We start from the raw sequence: 24,937 nt of genomic DNA, 5'->3' as shown, positions 1-24,937 counted from the left end.
AAAGCAGCGAGGAATACTATTGTGTCAAACTAGTGGGCTATTTTCCTTAACTTGTTCTTCAGTACTAGAGTAATAGTTTAGCTACACGCACTAGGTGTATTTTGTAATCCTATTTTGAGTCATCTAAACAGACAGACTGTGCCCTTGCCTACATTAGTACTACTTTTACATGTTTATTACAAAACGTATATACTACAAATACGTTTTTACAAGTCAATCTTCCTGACCAGATAGTGAGTTCTTTGAGACCAGCAGCCATGTCTTATGTGCTTTAGAATATTAATATTAGTTAACATTTACTGAGTGTTTTACTATGTGCTAAGGTTTAAATGCATTATTTCATTTAATACTCAGACAACTATAGGAGATTATTATACCGACTTTAGAGATGCGGCCTATGAGCTCTATAAGAGCAAGAGACCTCATTATTTAACTCACTTGTACATCTCCTGTGCCTAGTACAGCACTGGGCATACTGAAGGCACTTAAAAAGTGTTTGCTGAATAACGAGGAAACCAAAGCTCAAAGAAGTTAAGTAACTTATCCAGAGTATACTGTGAATAAGCAGAGAGACTAGTTTGAATCCAGGTCTGCCTCACTTTGGATCTTAAAAGTCTGTGCTCTACTGCCTCTTTATTTCCAAATTCCAGCTCAGAATTTGGTAATGAGAAAGTACACAGTAAACACCTGATGAATGAATGTCTTACCTTCAGATTGCTTATCTACTTCACCCTAGCATTCCTTTACTTCTTCACTTCCCTATCCTGATTTTTAATCTCTAAGCCTAGGATATAAGCCATAGCTATAAGTTTTCATCCTGCCTACCTTCCTATCATACACAGATATCTAAGTATCTTCCCTATACACAGAGAAGAAAATATTTATTACTGGAAAAACACATGGAAATTGCAGCATGAAAAGTTATATGAATAGTTTGTTCCTTCATAAACACAGTGTCAAATAAGTCAAAAACACAAAACAGAAAACTGAATGGTAATAAACTTAGAAAACTTAACTCAAAATTTCCAAATTTTGTTCTGTTGTGGTTATTATTTTTCTTTCTTATAAAGGCAAATAAGAAGATTATAAAAACTGAAGTATTCTTCACGTAAATAAACTTCATTTTTTACACTGTGTCAATAAATATTTCTAATAAAGGGGTAAATATATAATGACATCACTTCAAGCTATAATAAACAGGGAAGTGAGGATGCCCCACCCCCCATAATATCTACATTAGTACATCTACTTTCAGCTGGCCTGTGGAAAAAAGCAAAGCACAATAACGTGGATTTGGAATTTATTTCTTCAAGAAACAGATTTCAGGTGATATTGTCTAGTTTAAGTTTAAAAGATTATAGGAACATTTACCTTTTTATATAAGCACAAAATATTCTAAAAGTACAAGGCCTCTAATCCTCCTGAAATGTGTGCTTGTTTGCATGCTTATTTAGTTATTTATCCTTTATCTATCTACCTATCATATCTATCATATCTATCTATCTATCTATCTATCTATCTATCTATCTACACGCTTTGTTAAAAGAAGGATGACAGGGGTCAAATAAATCTAGTTACAGCCCTGGCTCTGTCCCTTAATAACTGTGTAACTCTGGGACAAATTACCTAGTATCTCTGAGCTCATTTCCCTTAAAATATAGACAGTAATTCATATTTTGTAGGACTGCTGGGGAGATTAGGGTCTATGTAGTAATAAGCATAGTGACCAGGCACATCATAGCACTCAATAAATAATAGCTCTCTTTATTTAGGGTCTGATACTTCATTTTACTCTGGTTTCATTCTAGGATGCACTTAAGTTATTATTTCTTATACCAAAGTTTCCTATGTTTGTTTCCCTCAATATAAATAATCGTCCACCTCAAAAAACTACTTAAAATATGTTAGACTGAACATTCCTTGAGTATTTTCCCCTTATCTTTTCTAGAAAATAATGTCATAAAAAAGACTGTTTACATGTGCATGTGTATAATGCTTCCTGGTTTTTTTTCTGCTTATAAGAGCAATGTTGCACCTGCATGACTATCTACCGATAGCCAGTGCGGCCTGGGCATTGACTATTCTTGGTATATTCCTATTTTGCTTACATGTGCTTCTGTGGGAACTTGTTTGTAATCTCTGTTTTAAACACTGTTCTTTCCTAAAACATCTACCATTTCATTTACTGAAGTTGTATATGCATATAATTTACTAGAAAAGGAAAACACAAGGCAGGTTAAATAATAAAATGTGTAATAATTTTTAAAAATTACCTGATGGAATACAGGCTCCTTTACCTTAAGGTAAACCTGAAAAATATTAAAAGAAATACATGTAAATGAAGTGCATTACAAAGGGGAAAGAAAACCTATTCCTGCTACTCTGCAAATTTCAAACGTCTCCTGCTTCCCTAGTCTTGCTTCTTAGATCTGACTCCAGCCATGTAAAACCAATCAGATTAGGTGGCATGCCACAAAAGGGCTGTTACCTACAGGTGGGTGTGCCCCAGGGCTCATTTCATCATGGTAAACTAAATGTTTCAAAGCTGTTGTGGATTACTCTGGCCTCTTGGCCTCTGCATCAGCATCAAGGAGAGGCAGAGATGCGTGGATAACTCATGAGGGCTGAAGAAGTTATGCTGACAATCCCTGCAGCAGATCTATTCTACAGCAGCAAGAACGCTGGACTTAGAGACAGGAGCTAAATTTCAAACTGCCACTTACTTGCTACATGCCTGAGCAAGTCACTTAACCAAAAGACTCATTCTTCCTTATCTGGATAATGGGAATAATAGTGGTGAGCAATAATAAGCCAAAATACGTGCAAGTGTCTAGCACATAACATGTGCTAATAGGTTAAAACATTTAAAACAAATTTCTTGTCCTTTCTTCTGCTTCTGAAAACCTCTAATTCATTCACGCAGATACACGAAAGTTACACAAGCCCTAGTTTTAGGCTCCAGTGTCATGTGGGTGATTAAGTTCAATGCCTCTTTATTGCATGCATTTATTGCCCTATAAGAGTACACCTTTAGGGACTTCCCTGGTGGCGCAGTGGTTGGGAGTCTGCCTGCCAGTGCAGGGGACATGAGTTCGAGCTGGGGTCCGGGAGGATCTCACATGCTGCGGAGCAGCTGGGCCAGAGTGCCACAGCTGCTGAGCCTGCTCTACAGCCTGTGAGCCACAGCTGCTGGGACCCCTGCGCCTGGAGCCTGTGCTCCGCAGCGGGAGGGGCACCGCAGTGAGGGGTCCATGCGCAGCAGCGAAGACCTAACGCAGCCAAAAATATATTAATTAAAAAAACGAAAACCAGTGCACTTTTAAAATGACATGGTAGAGAGAAGTCAAAATTTAAATCATAACCCTGAAATGACTCCCATCACTTGCGAGACAAAGTCCAAATTTCAAAGTCTTCCATAATCTTGCTCCGGCCTTTCTGCTTAGTCTTATTCCTCTCCTCTTGTCTCTTTCTCATCCTAGGCTCCAACAAATATGCTAGTTTCATGCTTCTGTATCTTTAAACATGCTGTGCTTTACTTTGTTCAGAAATTGCCCCCTGCTGGTAAACACTCATCTTGCCAGATTCAGCTCAAACTATACCTCTTTCTTGAAATCTTTTCTGACTCCTTCTCTGCTAAGCAGAGTCCATCACTCATCCTTTTTACCTGACTGTCCATATATAAACTTTACGGCATTTATTAGTTTGTTTCTCTCCTCTACAAGGCAATAATCTTTTTGACAGAAAGACGGTTCTTATGTATCTCTACAGCCTCATTTAATGTAGTGCTGATCTCATAAATTTTATGTAATTTTATCATTTGTCTATAGAACTTCTCATTCCTGGAGGAAGTTCCCTCACCACAGCAAGAGATTATTTCCTTGAAGCACCCATAGAGCTTTAATAGTAAGATGTGTAGGGGCTTCCCTAGTGGCGCAGTGGTTAAGAATCCACCTGCCAATGCAGGGGACACGGGTTCGAGCCCTGGTCTGGGAAGATCCCACATGCCACGGAGCAACTAAGCCCATGAGCCACAACTACTGAGCCTGTGCTCTACAGCCCGCAAGCCACAACTACTGAAGCCCTCGTGCCTAGAGCCCGAGCTCTGCAACAAGAGAAGCCACGACGAGAAGCCTGCGCACCGCAACGAAGAGTAGCCCCAATTAACCACAAACAGACAAAGCCCGTGCATAGCAACGAAGACCCAATACAGCCAAACATTAAAAAAAACAAATTAAGTAAGATGTGTAGGAACATTTATATAACTCTAAATTCAGTAAGGCAGAATGCTTTTAATCTCTGAAATTTGTTATTTCAAAATACGAATTTTCCTTTACATAATTTCAGATTCTCATTGTTACTAATAAAAGAAATGCAGAAGGGCATGCCTCTTAAAAGCATTTTTTTAAGGCAAAAGAATTATGGAGTCCTTACTATGTGCCAGGTATTAATTCTTACAACTAATGTGAACTGTATGCTATTATTAATTTTACAGATGAGGAAAACTAAAGGAGAGAGTTACCTCTCTCTTTAGTAACTTACCCAAAGTCCCACAGTTATTAAGTAACAGTGTTGGTCAAAACTCAGATATGACTGACTCCCAAGCCTAAGTTTTCAGCCACATCAGCTCTTAGCTTACAAAGATAAGTTGTCTTGACTCTACCACCAATTCTCCATATAAATTTGGTTGGTCAGGCGAGTCACTAAAACTCTCTGGACATTAGTCTCTTCTTTTATATAGTAACAAGACTTCCTTTCACCTCTGAAATTCTAGGACTCTTTCCTGATTAACAAGTATGTATGCAAAGGACTACACAGGGCAATGTAGAAACATAAGGAAATACAATATCTTTGCTCTTTCAATCTCTTTTTCATCTTCTCAGCGCACTGAAATCTACCTTCTGCCTTCATCAATCTGCTGTGGACAGTACCCTCATTAAGGTTACTTGGTCTTTTTTATGGGTCAAACCTCAATTTCATTTTATTCAGCCTCTCAGAGGCAACTGGTACCCTTTCTAGAAACCTCTTTGTACTCTGTGACATCAAGCTCTCCTGGTTTTCCTACACCTGATTACCTCCTTTGTTGGCTCTACCTCTTTCACTTGACCCTCAAGTGGTCAATGTTCCAAGGTACAGCATGGTGACTATAGTCAATAATACTGGACTGAATACTGGAAATTTACTGAAAGAGTAGATTTCAGGTGCTTTCATCACACACACAGAAAACAGTAACTATGTGATATGTTAATTAGCTTGACTGTAGTAATATTTTCACTATGTATATTAAATCATCATGTGGTACACCTTAAATGTATAAATTTAAATTTTTATTTAAAATGTTGACTCTTATTGAATTCCTTAGACATTACAAAATGAGACATTCTTATCTTATCTTTTTAAATTTTATTCTTTTATAAGTAGGTCCCTGTTGGTTACCCACCTTAAATACAGCAGTGTGTACATGTCAATCCCAAACTCCCAATCTATCCCTCCCCCTTAAAAAGAATTTGCAAATTGACAGGTTTTAAATGTCAAACAGACAAACCAATCGTAACTTTTAGGGTATAATACCATAAATGTATACTCTTTTGTTTTTACTGAGAAAAAAAAAAAGCCCAGTGTTACAAAGGGTTGTATCTTTTTTTTTTTAACATCTTTATTGGAGTATAATTGCTTTACAATGTTGTGTTAGTTTCTGCTGTATAACAAAGTGAATCAGCTGTATGAATACATATATCCCCATAGCCCCTCCCTCTTGCATCTCCCTCCCACCCTACCTATCCCACCCCTCTAGGTGGGCAAAAAGCACTAAGCTGATCTCCCTGTGCTATGCAGCTGCTTCCCACTAGCTATCTATTTTACATTTGGTAGTGTATATATGTCAGTGCTACTCTCTCACTTTGTCCCAGCTTACCCTTCCCCCTCCCCGTGTTCTCAAGTCCATTTTCTACGCCTGCGTCTTTATTTCTGTCCTGCCCCTAGGTTCATAAAAACAATTTTAAGATTCCATACGTATGTATTAGCATACGGTATTTGTTTTTCTCTTTCTGACTTACTTCATTCTGTATGAGACTCTAGGTCCATCCACCTCACAACAAATAACTCAACTTTGTTTCTTTTTATGGCTGAGTAATATTTCATTGTACATATGTGCCACATCTTCTTTATCCATTCATCTGTCAATGGACACTTAGGTTGCTTTCATGTCCTGGCTATTGTAAATAGAGCTGCAATGAACACTGTGGTACACGACTCTTTTTGAATTATGGTTTTCTCAGGGTATATGCCCAGTAGTGGAATTGCTGGGTCATATGATAGTTCTATTTTTTTGTTTTTAAAGGAACCTCCATACTGTTCTCCATAGTGGCTGTATCAATTTACATTCCGACCAACAGTGCAAGAGGGTTCCCTTTTCTCCACACCCTCTCCAGCATTTACTGTTTGTAGATTTCTTGATGATGGCCATTCTGACCCATGAGAGGTGATACCTCATTGTGGTTTTGATTTGCATTTCTCTAATGATTAGTGATGTTGAGCATCCTTTCAATCTGTATATCTTCTTCGGAGAAATGTCTATTTAGAACTTCTCCCCATTTTTGATTGGGGTTTTTTTTTGATATTGAGCTGCATGAGCTGCCTGTATATTTTGGAGATTAATCCTTTGACAGTTGCTTCGTTTGCAAATATTTTCTTCCATTCTGAGGGTTGTCCTTTTGCCTTGTTTATGGTGTTGTTTATGGTTTCCTTTGCTGTGCAAAAGTGTTCCCATATCTCTTCCCTCTTGCGTCTCCCTCCCTCCCATCCTCCCTATCCCACCCCTCTAGGTGGTCACAAAGCACCGAGTTGTTCTCCCTGTGCTATGCGGCTGCTTCCCACTAGCTATCTATTTTAACGTTTGGTAGTGTATATATGTCCATGTCCCTCTCTCGTTTTGTCACAGCTTACCCTTACCCTCCCCATATCCTCAAGTCCATTCTCTACCAGGTCTGTTTCTTTTTTTTTTTTTTTTTTTTTCAGGTCTGTTTCTTTATGCTTGTCTTAACCCTAGGTTCTTCATAACATTTTTTTCCTTAGATTCCACATATATGTGTTAGCATACGGTATTTGTCTTCCTCTTTCTGACATACTTCACTCTGTATGACAGACTCTAGGTCCATCCACCTCACTAGGAATAGCTCAATTTCGTTTCTTTTTATGGCTGAGTAATATTGCATTGTATATATGTGCCACATCTTCTTTATCCATTCATCCGATGATGGACACCTAGGTTGTTTCCGTCTCTTGGCTACTGTAAATAGAGCTGCAATGAACATTTTGGTACAGTGACTCTTTTTGAATTATGGTTTTCTCAGGGTGTATGCCCAGTAGTGGGATTGCCAGGTCATATGGTAGATCTCTTTTCAGTTTTTTAGGGAACCTTCATACTGTTCTCCATACTGGCTGTATCAATTTACATTCCCACCAACAGTACAAGAGCGATCCCTTTTCTCCACACCCTCTCCAGCATTTTTTGTTTCTAGATTTTTTCATGATGGCCATTCTGACCGGTGTGAGGTGATATCTCATTGTAGTTTTGATTTGCATTTCTCTAATGATTAATGATGTTGAGCATTCTTTCATGTTTGTTGGCAGTCTTTATGTCTTCTATGGAGAAAGGTCTGTTTAGGTCTTCTGCCCATTTTTGGATTGGGTTGTTTGTTTTTTTGTTTTTGAGCTGCATGAGCTGCTTGTAAATTTTGGAGATTAATCCTTTGTCAATTGCTTCATTTGCAAATATTTTCTCCCATTCTGAGGGTTGTCTTTTGGTCTTGTTTATGGTTTCCTTTGCTGTGCAAAAGCTTTGAAGTTTCATTAGGTCCCATTTGTTTATTTTTGTTTTTATTTCCATTTCTCTAGGAGGTGGGTCAAACAGGATCTTGCTGTGATTTATATCATAGAGTGTTCTGCCTATGTTTCCCTCTAAGAGTTTTATAGTGTCTGGCCTTACATTTAGATCTTTAATCCATTTTGAGTTTATTTTTGTGTATGGTGTTAGTGAGTGTTCTAATTTCATTCTTTTACATGTAGCTGTCCAGTTTTCCCAGCACCACTTATTGAAGAGACTGTCTTTTCTCCATTGTATATTCTTGCCTCCTTTATCAAAGATAAGGTGACCATATGTGCGTGGGCTTATCTCTGGGCTTTCTATCCTGTTCCATTGATCTATATTTCTGTTTTTGTGCCAGTACCATATTGTCTTGATTACTGTAACTTGGTAGTATAGTCTGAAGTCAGGGAGCCTGATTCCTCCAGCGCTCTTTTTCTTTCTCATGACTGCTTTGGCTATTTGGGGTCTTTTGTGTTTCCATACAAATTGTGAAATTTTTTGTTCTAGTTCTGTGAAAAATGCCATTGGTAGTTTGATAGGGATTGCACTGAATCTGTAGATTGTTTTGGGTAGTATAGTCATTTTCACAATGTTGATTCTTCCAATCCAAGAACATGGTATACCTCTCCATCAGTTTGTATCATCTTTAATTTCTTTCATCAGTGTCTTATAGTTTTCTGCATACAGGTCTTTTGTCTCCTTAGGTAGGTTTATTCCTAGGTATTTTATTCTTTTTGTTGCAATGGTAAACGGGAGTGTTTCCTTAATTTCTCTTTCAGATTTTTCATCATTAGTGAATATGAATTCAAGAGATTTCTGTGCATTAATTTTGTATCCTGCTACTTTAGCAAATTCATTGATTAGCTCTAGTAGTTTGCTGGTAGCATCTTTAGGATTCTCTATGTATAGTATCATGTCATCTGCAAACAGTGACAGCTTTACCTCTTCTTTTCCGATTTGGATTCTCTTTTTCTCTGATTGCTGCGGCTAACACTTTCAAAACTATGTTGAATAACAGTTGTGAGAGTGGGCAACCTTGTCTTGTTCCTGATCTTAGAGGAAGTGGTTTCAGTTTTCACCACTGAGAATGATGTTTGCTGTGGGTCTGTCATATATGGCTTTTATTATGTGGAGGTACATTCCCTCTATGCCTACTTTCTGGAAAGTTTTCATCATGTGTGTTGAATTTTGTTGAAAGCTTTTTCTGCATCTATTCAGATGATCATATGGTTTTTATTCTTCAATTTGTTAATATGGTGTATCATATTGATTGATTTGCATATATTTAAGAATCCCTGCATTCCTGGGATAATCCCCACTTGATCATGGTGTATGATCCTTTATAATGTGCTGTTGGATTCTGTTTACTACTGTTTTGTTGAGGATTTTTGCATCTATGTTCATCACTGATATTGGTTTGTAGTTTTCTTGTTTCGTGACATCTTTGTCTCGTTTTGGTATCAGGGTGATGGTGGCCTTGTAGAATGAGTTTGGGAGTACTCCTCCCTCTGCTATACTTTGGAAGAGTTTGAGAAGGATAGCTGTTAGCTCTTCTCTACATGTTTGATAGAACTTTTCTGTGAAGCCATCTGGTCCTGGGCTTTTGTTTGTTGGAAGATTTTTAATCAGTTTCAATTTCACTGCTTGTGATTGGTCTGTTTATATTTTCTATTTCGTCCTGGTTCAGTCTCAGAAGGTTGTGCTTTTCTAAGAATTTGGCCGTTTCTTCCAGGTTGTCCATTTTATTGGCATATAGTCGCTTGTAGTAATCTCTCATGATCTTTTGTACTTCTGCAGTGTCAGTTGTTACTTCTCCTTTTTCTTCTAATTCTGTTGATTTGAGTCTTCTCCATTTTTCTCTTGATGAGTCTGGCTAATGGTTTATCAATTTTGTTCATCTTCTCAAAGAACCAGCTTTTATAGTTTTATTGATCTTTGCTATTGTGTTCTTCATTCTTTTTCATTTATTTCTGATCTGATCTTTATGATTTCTTTCCTTCTGCTAACTTTGCAGTTTTTTTTTTGTTTGTTTGTTTGTTTTTGCGGTACGCGGGCCTCTCACTGCTGTGGCCTCTCCCGTTGCGGAGCACAGGCTCCGGACACGCAGGCTCAGCGGCCATAGCTCACTGGCCCAGCCGCTCTACGGCATATATGATCTTCCTGGACCGGGGCACGAACCCGTGTGCCCTGAATCAGCAGGCGGACTCCCAACCACTGCACCACCAGGGAAGCCCTGGAGTTCTTTTGTTCTTGTTCCTCTAATTGCTTTAGGTATAAGGGTAGGTTGTTTATTTGAGATTTCTCTTGTTTCTTGAGGTGGAATTGTATTGCTATAAACTTCCCTCTCAGAACTGCTTTTGCTGCATCCCATAGGTTTTGGGTCATCGCGTTTTCATTGCCATTTGTTTCTAGGTATTTTTTGTTTTCCTCTTTGATTTCTTCAGTGATCTCTTGGTTATTAAGTAGTGTATTGTTTAGCCTCCATGTGTTTGTATTTTTTTACAGTTTTTTTCCTGTAATTGTTATCTAGTCTCATAGCATTGTGGTCGGAAAAGATACTTGATACGATTTCAATTTTCTTAAATTTACCAAGGCTTGATTTGTGACCCAAGATATGATCTATCCTGGAAAATGTTCCATAAGCACTTGAGAAGAAAGTGTATTCTGTTGTTTTTGGATGGAATGTCCTATAAATATCAATTAAGTCCATCTTGTTTAATGTATCATTTAAAGCTTGTGTTTCCTTATTAATCTTCTGGATGATCTGTCCATTGGTGAAAGTGGGGTGTTAAAGTCCCCTACTATGTGTTACTGTCAATTTCCCCTTTTATGGCTGTTAGCATTTGCCTTATGTACTGAGGTGCTCCTATGTTGGATGCATAAATATTTACAATTCTTATATCTTCTTGGACTGATCCCTCAATCGTTATGCAGTGTCCTTCTTTGTCTCTTGTAGCAGTCTTTGTTTTAAAGTTTATTTTGCCTGATATGAGAATTGCTACTCCAGCTCTCTTTTGATTTCCATTTGCATGGAATATCTTTTTCCATCCCCTCACTTTCAGTCTGTATGTGTCCCTAGGTCTGAAGTGGGTCTCTTGTAGACAGCATATATACAGGTCTTGTTTTTGTATCCATTCAGCCAGTCTATGTCTTTTGGTTGGAGCATTTAATCCATTTACATTTAAGGTAGTTATTAATATGTATGTTCCTATTACCATTTTCTTAATTGTTTTGGGTTTGTTATTGTAGGTCTTTTCCTTCTCTTGTGTTTCCTGCCTAGAGAAGTTCCTTTAGCATTTGCTGTAAAGCTGGTTTGGTGGTTCTGAATTCTCTTAGCTTTTGCTTCTTTGTAAGGTTTTAATTTCTCTGTCAAATCTGAATGAGATCCTTGCTGGGTAGAGTAATCTTGGTTGTAGGTTTTTCCCTTCCATCACTTTAAATATGTCCTGCCACTCTCTTCTGGCTTGCAGAGTTTCTGCTGAAAGATCAGCTGTTAACCTTATGGAGATTCCCTTGTATGTTATTTGTTGCTTTTCCCTCGCTGCTTTTAATATTTTTTCTTTGTGTTTAATTTTTGATAGTTTGATTAATATGTGTCTTGGCGTGTTTCGCCTTGGATTTATCCTGTATGGGACTCTCTGTGCTTCCTGGACTTGACTATTTCCTTTCCCATATTAGGGAAGTTTCCAACTATAATCTCTTCAAATATTTTCTCAGTCCCTTTCTTTTTCTCTTATTCTTCTGTGACCCCTATAATTCGACTGTTGGAGTGTTTAATGTTGTCCCAGAGGTCTCTTGAGACTCTCCTCTTTTCATTCTTTTTCCTTTATTCTGTCTGTGGTAGTTATTTCCACTATTTTATCTTCCAGGTCACTTATCCGTTCTTCTGTCTCAGTTATTCTGCTATTGATTCCTTCTAGAGAATTTTTAATTTCATTTATTGTGTTGTTCATCGTTTGTTTGCTCTTTAGTTTTCTAGTCATTGTTAAACATATCTTGTATTTTCTCCATTCTACTTCCAAGATTTTGGATCATCTTTACTATCATTACTTTGAATTCTTTTTTAGACTGACTATTTCCTCCTCATTTGTTTGTTCTGGTGGGTTTTTACCTTGCTCCTTCCTCTGCTGCATATTTTTCTGTCTTCTCATTTTGCTTAATGTAGTGTGTTTGGGGTCTCCTTTTCGCAGCCTGCAGGTTCGTAGTTCCCGTTGTTTTTGATGTCTGCCCTCAGTGGGTGAGGTTGGTTCAGTGGTTTGTGTAGGCTTCCTGGTGCAGCGGACTGATGCCTGTGTTCTGGTGGATGAGGCTGGATCTTGTCTTTCTGGTGGGCAGGACCATGTCCAGTGGTGTGTTTTGGGGTGTCTGTGAACTTAGTATGATTTTAGGCAGCCTCTCTGCTAATGGGTGGGGTTGTGTGCCTGTCTTGCTAGTTGTTGGGCACTGGGCGTCCAGCACTGGAGCTTGCTGGCCGTTGGGTGAAGCTGGGTCTTAGCGTTGAGACAGAGATCTCTGGGAGAGTTCTCGCCGATTGATACTACGTGGGGCTGGGAGGTCTCTGATGGTCCAATGTCCTGAACTTGGCTTTCCCACCTCAGAGGCTCAGGCCTGACACCAGGCCGGAGCACCAAGGCCCTATCAGCAACACAGCTCAGAAGAAAAGGGAGAAGAATGAAAAAATTAAAATAAAAAAAAAAGATTATTTAAATAAAAAAGAATTATTAAAATAAAAAAATTAAAAAGGAAGAGAGCAACGAAACCAATAAACAAATCTACCAATGATAACAAGTGCTAAAAACTATACTAAGATAAACATAAAAATCAGAAACAAGTCAGTTACAGACAGCAAACCCTACGTCTACAGTTGCTCCCTAAGTCCATCGCTTCAATTTTGGGACAATTCGTTGTCTAGTCAGGTATTCCACAGATGCAGTACATCAAGTTGATTGTGGGGATTTAATCCACTGCTCCTGGGGCTGCTGGGAGAGATTTCCCTTTCTCTTCTTTGTCCGCACAGCTCCCGGGGTTCAGCTTTGGTTTTGGCCCTGCCTCTGCATATGGGTCGCCCGCAGGCATCTGTTCCCACCCAGACAGGAGAGGGTTAGAGCAGCAGCTGATCAGGGGCTCTTGCTCACTCAGGCCACGGGGAGGGAGGGGTATGGTAGTTATCATTGGAATGTGGGGCGAGCCTGCGGCGGCAGAGGCCAGCATGACATTGCAACAGCCTGAGACGCGCTGTGTGTCGGGACCCTGGCAGTGGCTCCTGGGGGGGGACGGCGCATGTGGATACTGACCTGTGCGTTTCATGCCTGTCTCTGGTGTCTGAGCTAATAGCTGCGGCTCGCACCATCTCTGGACCTCGTTTAGTCAGTGCTCTGCCTTCTGTGTGCAGACAGGGAAGGAATCCCCTCCCCTGGGGCAGCCCGAAACAATGGTCTCTTGCCTCTTAGGCAGGTCCAGACTTTTTCCCAGACTCCCTCCCTCCTAGCTGTGGCGCACTAGCCCCCAACAGGCTGTGTTCACGCAGCCAACCCCAGTCCTCTCCCTGGGGTCTGACCTCCAAGGCTGGAGCCTCAGCTCCCAGTCCCCACCTGCCCTGGCGGGTGAGCAGACGAGCTCTGAGTGAGTGCTGGTTGGCACCAATTCTCTGGGTGGGAATCTCTCCACTTCGCCCTCTGCACCCCTGTTGCTGTGCTCTCCTCCATGGCTCCGAAGCTTCCCCCCTGCCCACTCCCCATCTCTGCCAGTGAAGGGGCTTCCTAGTGAGTGGAAACTTTTCCTCCTTCACAGCTTCCTCCCAGAGGTGCAGGTCCTGTCCCTATTCCTTTGTTTCTCTTTTTTCTTTTGCTTTACCCAGGTACGTGGGAATTTTCTTGGCTTTTGGGAAGTCTTGAGGTCTCCTGCCAGCGTTTAGTAGGTGTTCTGTAGGAGTTGTTCCACATGTCGATGTATTTTTTTTTTTTTTTGCAGTACACGGGCCTCTCACTGTTGTGGCCTCTCCCATTGTGGAGCACAGGCTCCGGACACGCAGGCTCAGCGGCCATGGCTCACGGGCCCAGCCTCTCCGCGGCATGTGGGATCTTCCCAGACCGGGGCACGAACCCGTGTCCCCTGCATCGGCAGGCGGACTCTCAAGCACTGCGCCACCAGGGAAGCCCTGTCGATGTATTTTTGATGTATTTGTGGGGAGGAATGTGATCTCCACATCTTACTCCTCCGCCACCTTGAAGGTCCCCCGCATGGGTTGTATCTTCGGTCATCATAATGGTCTATGCTATCTCTGTGCCAGTTCATCTATTCCCACATTTCTAGTTCTACCTATAACCTGACAACTACCAAATCCACATCTTTAGCCCAACCTACCTGTTAAGCTTCAGATATCATTAATGTCAGGCACCTCAATCTCAGCACATTCCAAAGTGAACTTATCTACCCCTACCCCATGACACAAACCTACTCATTATCTTTCCTGAAAAATCTGCTCCTGTTCCAAGTTGCCTGTCTTGGTTAAGGACTTACTACGTACTCTGAGGACCAGGCCATAAACTGAGGAATCATTGTAGACAATTCCTTCTTTTTACTCCATTTCTACCCCTTTCTACTTAGTGGGTCACAAGTACCATGGATTACTTATGACAGTTATTTTACTTCAGTCTGAGTCTCATATCTTGCCTAAGCAAATGCAAAAATCCCTAGGTCTAGGCTCATACTCCTCTAATCCATCATCCATAATCATGTCTTTCTAAAACATGTATCTATTGATGTTTTTCCTCTACTTTAAACCAATTAATGGCTCCATATTACCTTGAGGATAAAAATCCAAATTTAAACATGGTATATAAGAGTCTTCATAATCTGATATTTGTCTGATTCACTACACTTGTTCACTCCTCACCACTTAACTTTGATCCAGTCATATTAAATCTCTCCCAATTCCACTGACAGTGATGATTTAATGAGAAAATAAATGTAAAGTACTCAGTAGAGTATCTGGCACATACTAAGCACTTAAAAACGATAGTTCACTATGTGTTCCAAGATTCTAGGCCTGTGGACAACATAATGGTCTATTTAGAAGTGCTTCATAACACTCTTAGCCAGGGGCCTGGTGAACTCCTAATCAATTAAAACCCAGCTCAAGTACACCTCTCTGCAGCTTTCTTTGACCCACTCAAGCAATTCATTAATCCTCATTTATCTCATCATCATATAACTGGTTTTTACCTGTATGACTGCAATTATCATCTTTCAATCCAATTCTTTGTTTACATGTTTAAGTTCCCCACTAGAATGCGGTCCTCAAGCATAGTGACTGCTTCTTAGTCATCTTTGTATTTTCTACTGCCTGATATGGTAGATTTGTGATAAAAGCTTGTTGAAATTAATATCTCTTAATACAAAATGTAATTCACTTGAGGAAAAAAGCGCTAGGGTAGGATCAGAAGTGATTGGCTATCTCAACCTATTTGGAAAAGGTTAACCATTAAAAGAGTCACACTAGGCCCTACGGAGCAGAACCAATTTCCTTTTTTAACAAATAGGAGGTAATATGTGAATCCATGAAGAAAAGTTAATTGTTTTCCACTGCTAGTAAATATTTGCCTTTTGACTTTGTCCCCTTCTGTAAAAAAAACACAAAAAAACCCAGATTTTTAAAAAAGTTGTTTCAACTTTTTGTTGAGAAATAACACCTAAACAGGAAACAAAGGGGCAATATCTATAAGTAAGTTTTGTGTAGAAATATTTCAGTTTGAACAACATGAAGCAAATATTAGAAGCAAAATGTACCAAACTCCATAAATGGCTAGTTTACTTGCTTAATCTGTTAGAAATAAAATATGACTTACTGTGGTTACTATTAAACTGAACAGAACTAAAGTAAAAAGCAGATGGTAGTTTACAGAGTTCTTTGTCTTGAAACATTCAAACCTTAAAAAGAAAAAAGAGAGAGAAAGAAACTTGTGTTAGAATATATAACTAGGAAAACAAATAGAACACTGTTTTACCACTTGTATACTTGCCCCTGGGTCTAGTGATCCCCATCATTTCCTCTCAACCACACACTCATCTTAGAGAACCCACACTACCTACAGCCTCCAAGAGGCTACAGGGACCAGAAGTAGATGCCTGACTTAAACTGGGCCAGTGAGAGGCTCTCTTCCGAAAATTTGGAATTTGGGAGCCAGAGACTGAATCAAGTATAGAGAATCAATGTATAAAGCTGTGTGGACTCAAGGTCTGATGCTTATATTTGGGCAACTAACTTGAAGTAGATGAGTGAGCAGAGAAGTGATCTGCAGGAAGAGAAAAAGAAAGCAGATACAAAGACTTGAAGCCATGTGGAGAGGAAGGAATAGAGAAAAGAGGGAGGGAGAGAGAAGGTGCCCTTCCAGTTCTGGTGAGCTGGACTTCCTGCTATGCCATATAATTCCCTCATGTCCTTACAGTAAATAAATCTCTCCTAAATCAACTGGCTTGGGTAGGTTTCCACATCTTGGAACTAATGATCCCTGACTAATGCACACTGTCACAGGAAATATCACTCTATCACAATTGTCTCTTTGCTTATCTGTCTCCCCAACCAGACTGTGAACTTTCTGTGTGCAGGGATAAAATCTTTTTTTCATATACCTAGTCACTAGGAAAGTCTGACACAGGAAACATTCAGTGAATAAGTAAATATGAACATATATTTGGCTATCAGCTAAGTATCCAACCTTTGAACCTATGTTTTGTATAAGCAGCAGGAGAGTTCTCTCAGTTTACTAATTAACGGAATTGGACCCAACTCCTATTTCCCTATCTGTAAAGAAAGGTGGCTGGAAAGTAATGGCGATCATATATTGAAAAGAATCAGATAACCATCGCGTAAAGGATTCAGAGAAGTCTTACTAGCACTAAGACCTCTTTTACCTTTAAATTGTGTGACTTGATGACTTTGTGTGTGTGTGCATGTTGTGCTTGACGGTTTTACCGTATTGCTTCATTTAATGAGACACATAACCAGACTATTTGAGAGGGATGTTTTTGGAACAAAACATTAACTGAGGTAAGAAAGCAGTCATCTTCTGCTTTCTGCTCTCCCTTTCTTGTAGTACTTGTCTGGGTACTTTTTAAGTATCTGCTCTCAGCTTTGTCTCATGCAGGTACAGGTACATCAGGACATTAGCATATCAGTGCTCGCTGTTACTTGATTTTTCTTTTAATAAATATAGTTTTGACAGAAAAGATAGATCAGTAAACAATGTCAAGGAGAGCAAAGACCTTAGCCTCAGTCTTGAGGACAGCTTTCAGAAAATGGTGCATGGGATTTCCTTGTTTTTGATCTTGTTTTCTAACTGCCCAGATCTGCTTGTCACAGATGCAGACTGTGATAGGCTGATGACTTATTAAGAAGAGTCACCTGAAAATATTTTTCTAGATCGGGGTGGCAAGCTACAGTGCAAGAACCAATTTCTCAACCTAAGCCTGTTTTTGTAAATAAAAGTTACTGGAAGACAGTCACACCCATTGGTTTACATATTATCTATGGCTGCTTTCACACTACAACAGCAGAGTTGAAGACTTGCAACAGAATAATTACTGTCTGGCCCTTTACAGAAGAAGTTTCTGATGAGCTCTTTTAAATAATATATTTTTTCAAACTATTTTTATTTTTATGTATCTTTAGAAGATATTCTTGAGCTAGCAATGATGATCCTGTTGAAAAGAATCAGATAACCATCACAGAAGAGGTTCAGAGAAGTCTCAAGAATTAACACTAGAAAATAGAAGGTATATTTTAAAAGTTAAGTTTATTAAACTTGTAGTTCAATTTCCAACTGTGACACTTACTAACCGCATGACCTTAAGCAAGTCACCTAAGCATAAGCTCTGCTTATATTCTTAGATAAAATGGGGACAATACCTATTTATCTTGCACAACTGTGAGAATTTAGAGATGATTTCGTGTGCTGCCCAGCGCAATTACAGGTACAAAGTAGAGAAATGTTATTATGGCATAATATATAAAATCTTTACCTAAATTTTTATATATTCATAACTCGAGGAAAGGCAAATTGTGTAAGTTAATCTTACTTAATTTAAGTAAGATTCTATCTAAATTGGCTATAAGGTTTTGAGATCAAACAAGTTCATAAACAATATTATTATAACTTTCCAGAAATTATACTCTACATTGAAATCACAAAAGTTACAATCTTCTACACTGTTACAATCTCCCAGTAATACCACTGGATTAGTTATATCACATAATTCCCTATGAAGCAAACATGAATTTAAAAATATATCAAGCATATGAATTTTAAACATAAATACTTACATGCAGTATACAAATATACAACAGCTGTAAATCATTGGGAGTTCATCCAATAGCTGTAAGAAACAAAGGTAACAGGACTTGAATATTGTAGAGCTGCAATTATGCGAATCCAAAATAAAACATCAGAATGATTAAGATGGTCACCTCTTATTATCTGATATCTTTTACTAATTCTCATATATTTATCATCATCTAATTTATTCTCAGTGTGTATATTTAGTTTATTGTTTTTGAACAAAGAAGCTTACCCACCCATCTGTCCTAATCTACACACCTAAGTAGGATGCCTGACTCACTGGTCAACTTGGATCATTCAGTATCATAAACCATGATAACATGCCTCCAGGAAAGAATGATGTCCACCATCTACAGGTGATAGGTCCTATCGGTATTCTTTTGCGTTTTCCCCCCATCCTATAGCACCTAAGATAAATAAAATGTTCAGTCATATACATAAAAAGAGATAGAAATTGTTGGGGAAGTCAGTTAATCTAAGTGATGTCTCTCTCTGAAAAATAATATTATCAGCAATAATAACAGCTATAGCTATTACATATTAAACTACAAGTTGGACACTAATTGTCCAGCCACGTGTTGTGATAGGGTATTTCTAATACTTAAACCATTCCTATAGAATTTATTCACTAGATATGCATTTGATGAATTCTTTAATAATATATCTACTATGTGCCAGGCAACATGTTAGGGGCTGAGGATATGATAAAAACAACACATAATCACTGCCCTCAGGGAATTCACAGTCTAGTGAGGTAGAGGGAATGAAAAACGTGAATAAATACACAGTAAAGATTCCAAAAAAGGGGTCACAAAGAAGCCAGAAAAGGTGGTGGCAGGAAATGAAATGATGGCAGAGAAAGGCATTCTAGGAAGGAAGAGAATTTATGCAAAGTGATATATTCTAGTAAATTATTGGAATGAAAATGACAGCATTTGTGCAAGGTCTTATAATTAAATGTGTCACATTTATTATTTCATTTAATTTTCACAATTCTAAGGTAGGAACTATTATCTACATTCCAAGATGAGAACACTGAGGCTTACAAGGCTTAAGTAACTTTTTTTTTCCACATCTTTATTGGAGTATAATTGCCTTACAATGTTGTGTTAATTTCTGACGGACTCCTCTATATTATATTGCCTCCAAAACCATTCATTTGAATCACCTTTAAATGTTCAAAAAAACTGGTATAATATCATGACTTACTGCAGGTAAATCTACCACCAGTTTTATGATATACAGAAGATTCCTTTATTTAAAGTTTTGAACCAGGATCTAATGACTTTACATCAAACAACTTTAGATGGGTCTTTTGTGTTTCCACATAAATTTAAAAATTTTTTGTTCCAGTTCTGTGAAAAATGCCACTGGTAATTTTTCTTTTTTCTTTTTTTTTTTTGTGGTACACGGGTCTCTCACCGTTGTGGCCCTTCCCGTTGTGGATCACAGGCTCCGGACGCGCAGGCTCAGCGGCCAAGGCTCACGGGCCCAGCCGCTCCGCAGCATGTGGGATCCTCCCGGACCGGGGCACAAACCCGCGTCCCCTGCATCGGCAGGCGGACTCCCAACCACTGCGCCACCAGGGAAGCCTGCCACTGGTAATTTGATAGGGATTGCACTGAATCTATAGATTACCTTGGGTAGTACGGTCATTTCTAACAATATTGTTTCTTCCAATCCAAGAACATGGTATATCTTTCCATCTGTTTGTGTCATCGTTAGTTTCTTTCATCAGCATCTTATAGTTTTTGGAGTACAGGTCTTTTGCCTCCTTAGGTAGGTTTATTCCTAGGTATTTTATTCTTTTTGATGAGATAGTAAATGGGACTGCCTCCTTAATTTCTCTTTTTGATACTTCATTGTTAGTGTATAGATGTGCAACAGATTTCTGTATATTTATTTTGTATCCTTCAACTTTACCAAATTCACTGATGAGCTCTAACAGTTTTCTGATGTTGCTTTAGGATTTTCTATGTGTAATATATCATGTCAACTGCAAACAGTCAACATGTGATTTTTGAGGGGACACAATTCAGTCCACAGAAGTGTGGCAGCATGTTTCAAAATATAAATTTTATTATTATTCAAGTATGGTGAAGCCAACAGATCTGATGATGATTGGCACTGAAAAGGAATTCCCTGGAGGTTAGGACTCCATGCTTCCACTGCTGGGGGCCCAGGTTCGATCCCTGGTCAGGGAACTAAGATCCCGTAAGCCATGTGGCATGGCCAAAACAAATAAACAAGGAAGTAAACAAAATAGGAGGTAAAAATTAAGGGGGAACTTTCCCCCTTAAAAAAAAAAAAAAGATAGTGTGTTATTCACAGTTCCCAAGAGGAGGGGGCACGCCATGCAATTCAGGACAGCATAGGAAAGCACCAGGGTCAGTCAGGAGGCAGAAGGAGCAAGAGGAAAAGTATGGGCAAGACCCTTTATTGCGGTTTCCTTAAGAAAGGCAAGGCAAGGCAAGGGAGGGTAAGCAGGTTTAGAACTGGCTACTTTGAATAACTTCAGGGGGCCCTGGGGTATAGGAGCTATCTTTTGTTATCTGGTACCTGGCTCTGGGGTGATTAGAGCAGAGGAATACTGCCTCCTGGAGTGTAAGATGTGGTTTAGAGAATGGGCTCTGCATTGGTTAGTTTGCATATGAAAGGCACAGACCAGGTTGAGTTGTTTGCTATATCTAAGAACTGGCTATCCCTGGGAGGGGCAGTCTCTCACTAATCAGCGAGGACCCAGATGCTAGAACATCAAGAATACATAAGGGGTAAGACAGGAATAAAGACACAGACCTACTAGAGAATCGACTTGAGGATATGGGGAGGGGAAGGGTAAGCTGTGACAAAGCGAGAGAGTGGCATGGACATATATACACTACCAAACTTAAAATAGATAGCTAGTGGGAAGCAGCCACATAGCACAAGGAGATCAGCTCGGTGCTTTGTGACCACCTGGAGGGGTGGGAGAGGAAGGGTGGGAGGGAGGGAGACACAAGAGGGAAGAGATATGGGAACATATGTATATGTATAACTGATTCACTTTGTTATAAAGCAGAAACTAACACACCATTGTAAAGCAATTATACTCCAATAAAGATGTAAAAATAAAAAGATACATAAGATAATATAGTTGTTATGAACTGAATGTGCTTGTGTCAGACACAAATTCATATGTTGAAGGTCTAACCCGCAATCTGATGGTATTTGTAGATGGGTCCTTTGGGAGGTAATGAGGATTAGACGAGGTCATGAGGGTAGGGCCCTCAGATGGGATTAATGCCCTTCTAAGAAGAGACACCAGAGAACTTGTGAGAAGGTAGCTGCCTGCAAGCCAGGAAGAGAGCTCTCACTAGACCTGACCATGCTGTTACCCTGATCTCGGACTTCCAGCCACCAAACCATGAAAAAAATAAATGTCTACTGTTTAAGCCACCTACTCTATGGTATTTTGTTATGGCAGCCCGAGATGACCAATAAAGTAGTAAATATTTGGTGCCAGATCAGGTACGTGTGGAGAGTGCTCTGAAGGGAAAAAACACGGATGTGGGATGACTAGCTAGGAGGTTCCAGAAGTCAGACTAAGCAAAGTTGCTGCTTGGATTAAGGTAACAGAATTGGGAATAGACCTCGGTGAACAGACTTGAGAAATATTTAGGAAGTAAAATAAACAGAGATTTGTGATTGATTTGACATAAAGGTGAGGCAGCACAAACTCTCAAGGATGACTCCCAAGTTTCTTGCCTTAACACTTCAGTTGATGGTAAGCATAGTTTACTGAGATTGTGAAAACAGAGACAATTACAAGAACAATTTTCAACGTGTTGAGTTTGAGGTACCTGTGAGACAGCCAAGTGGAAATGTCAATCAGACAACTAGAAATACAGATCTGTAGCTGAGAAGAAAGGTCTGGACTCCAGATGTTGGCTGTTTTTCTGTTTATTTGTTTAAAGAAACTAAATTGAATTAAGCATATGTTAAAATGGCATGGATTTTAAAATCTGGTTAATATAAATACAAAAGTCTTATTTCAGAACCATAACTAGCAAAATTATGACTGGTAAAAGAACACAGAGGTCTAGAGTGGGGTGGGGTATGTGTTTGAAGATGAGTCTGGAGAGGTAGGCAGAGGCCAGATCACAAAGCCTGTGGTTTAAATTCATGCGCTTGAGCTCTGGAAAGTATTAAAGAGGTTTAAAAAGTGACATGCCATCTGAAGAGCAGGGACTGTATTTATGCAACTCATCCCCAACACTCGTACAAAGCCTAGCAAACATTGCTAAAAGAATGAAAACAGGAAGAGTATTTCTATTCCAGCGTGACAAAAGGATAGGGGAGGCAGGGACACCAATTAGGAACCAGTTACAGGAATCTGGATTAAGGCAGTGGCAGTGGAGACAGCTAGAGGTAGACGTATTTAAGAGTTATTACAGAAGTTGAATCAAGAGTTTGTAGAGGTGAAAAAAGTAGGAGAAATTAGAGATGAATCATGGGTTTCTGGTTTGGGCTTTGGGTGTAAGCTGGTTTCATTTCCTGAGGTAGGGAGCAAAGGAGAAAGAAGGGTAGTATTTATAACCAGAACATCTGCTGTTAACATTATAAAGTCTGACTTAGCTTACATTACCTAACATTTACGCTATTTTCGTTCCTGTATTATAAATAAAGTTATAAGTGAACAAAACAGTTTTTTGGGTTTTATTTTCTAGGATAAATATATTTATTTCTACTTGTGAGAAATACATGAATACATTCTTTTTTTTTACTAGCATTTTTTCCTAACATCAAACATATTACATGCTCAGTATAGAATACACAGAAAAACAGAAAGAAAAAACTAAGAAATTACCTTCAATTTTACCCTCCCTGTGATTATCAATAACTGTATATATCAGTTAGTGAAAGCAAAAAAGAATGAGTTGAATGAGTGAATAGATGAAAAGAAAATCTGGGAGAAGTCTCCTAAAAACTTAAAGTTCCTACCACCATCAACGCAAGATAAAATCCTAAAACAGGTAAAGGCAACAAAAGAATACAAAACAAAATGTGGGTCCTAATCTTGTTCCTAACTTCTAGTCAGATCACTCTCCCTCTCTTGGGCTGTTCTTCCATTTATAAAATTTATAGATTTGGACTAAATTTCAAAAATCTCTTTTAATATTAAAGTTCTATGATTCTAAATTGTTCTTTGGTACCTTTTAGCCCTTATGTGAAGGCCGTCTGCTCACTCCTGTTATCTCTACCCCTTCTCTAATGCTGTCCTCAATCTCACTCCCAAATGTATTGCTCTTGGCTGGCTGCCACAAGAATGTGACACATTAATCAAGAGAAAGGAGTTAGTAATAGCTTAAAATGTTACCCTCCACAGGGGCACACATAATTTAACACTACTTACAGGAATGAATCACTAGCAATGAGTCAATAATGGTGGTTTCAAACATTCTGACTGACTGAAGAAAAAGGAAGGAAACTAACATTTATTAAACACTTATTTAATAGATCCTATTAAATAAGGATGTCCTTTCACATATGCCAATCAACTGATCCTCATAATACTCCTACAGGCATATTAGACCCATTAGACAGATGAGAAAACTAAGGCTCAGCAAGATTAGGTGGCATGTCTATGCTCAAATAGCCAGTAAACTGATAGAATAAGAACTGGAGGGGCTTCCCTGGTGGCGCAGTGGTTGAGAGTCCGCCTGCCGATGCAGGGGACACGGGTTCGTGCCCCGGTCTGGGAAGATCCCACATGCCGCGAAGCGGCTAGGCCTGTGAGCCATGGCCGCTGAGCCTGTGCGTCTGGAGCCTGTGCTCCACAATGGGAGAGGCCACAACAGTGAGAGGCCCACATAACACACAAAAATAAATAAATAAATAACTGGAACCCATGCAGCAGCCACCTAGGAACAATAAATCTGATGAAAATACCATTCAAGCTCCAAATCATTCTGAAGACAGAACTGTTAATATCTGCTTGTGCTCAGTTTAGGCAGGAATAAATAACAGGCCTCCAATTTCTCTACAGCTACAACAAGCCAAGTTCAGGCTGGTGAAATGGTTCACGGACCACCAGAGGCAGGTAAGTGGCAACACTGCCATTTCTTACTTTGCTTCAGTGATTGTGTGTAACAAATGATGGCCTAACACTGTTGAGTCAAATTTATCCTGAAAGGAGACAGGACAGGGAACCTGCAAGGGATATCCACGATCATGTTATGTTTAGATTAAAGAAATGGAGAAGCTATTTAAAGAAATCCTTCGAGACTGATGATTCCCCCCTCCTCCTCAATCATTGGGAAAATGGGTCAAGCGTCATTTCTGCCACGTTAGGCAAGCACATAAAACCACCATCGTGTAGACCAAAGGGGGAATGAAATAAGGCATGTGTAAAATTTGTCCATGAAGTTGATAAAGCAGTATGATAATAATGATAAAGCACAGTGTCAAAGATCTCAGGATCAAAGGCCATCTTGTCCATCCAAATGCTATGTTATCTGGGTGACAATCTTGCCAACTATTAAGTTTACATGCAAATCAAAGTGTGTCCCACCTCTGCTCAAAATACAGGTTAAAATAATGGTTCACAGGGGATAAAGTCCATGAGGCTTTGATGCGCCTGTGGTTAGTTCCCCAAACAACAACTCCTGCCACTTAGTTCATTGCCTGCCTGCTCAATAATGTAACAAATGTTAGCTATTATTACTGGTAGAACTGTCACCATCATCACCACATCCTC

At 39.3% G+C, this 24,937-nt stretch overlaps 1 protein-coding gene across 2 annotated transcripts in view; it reads right to left on the bottom strand.

Annotated features, from left to right (window-relative positions):
- The window catches only part of ACER3 (alkaline ceramidase 3), a 187,643-nt gene that overhangs the window by 56,868 nt on the left and 105,838 nt on the right, over positions 1 to 24,937 (bottom strand). For both annotated transcript variants that reach the window (XM_089915337.1, XM_022593886.3), the window contains exons 4-6: positions 18,186 to 18,238; positions 15,712 to 15,793; positions 2,274 to 2,309 (exon numbers count right to left, since the gene is read on the bottom strand). In XM_089915337.1, coding sequence (XP_089771463.1) covers positions 2,274 to 2,309; positions 15,712 to 15,793; positions 18,186 to 18,238 — 171 coding nt within the window. The remainder of the gene's footprint in view (positions 1 to 2,273; positions 2,310 to 15,711; positions 15,794 to 18,185; positions 18,239 to 24,937) is intronic.

Source organism: Delphinapterus leucas, chromosome 7, assembly GCF_059928025.1.
Source record: "Delphinapterus leucas isolate spDelLeu-1000000601 "Yukka" chromosome 7, BTC_Dleu_Yukka2, whole genome shotgun sequence".
NCBI lineage: Eukaryota > Metazoa > Chordata > Mammalia > Artiodactyla > Monodontidae > Delphinapterus > Delphinapterus leucas.
This window is presented reverse-complemented; position numbering and strand designations above follow the sequence as displayed.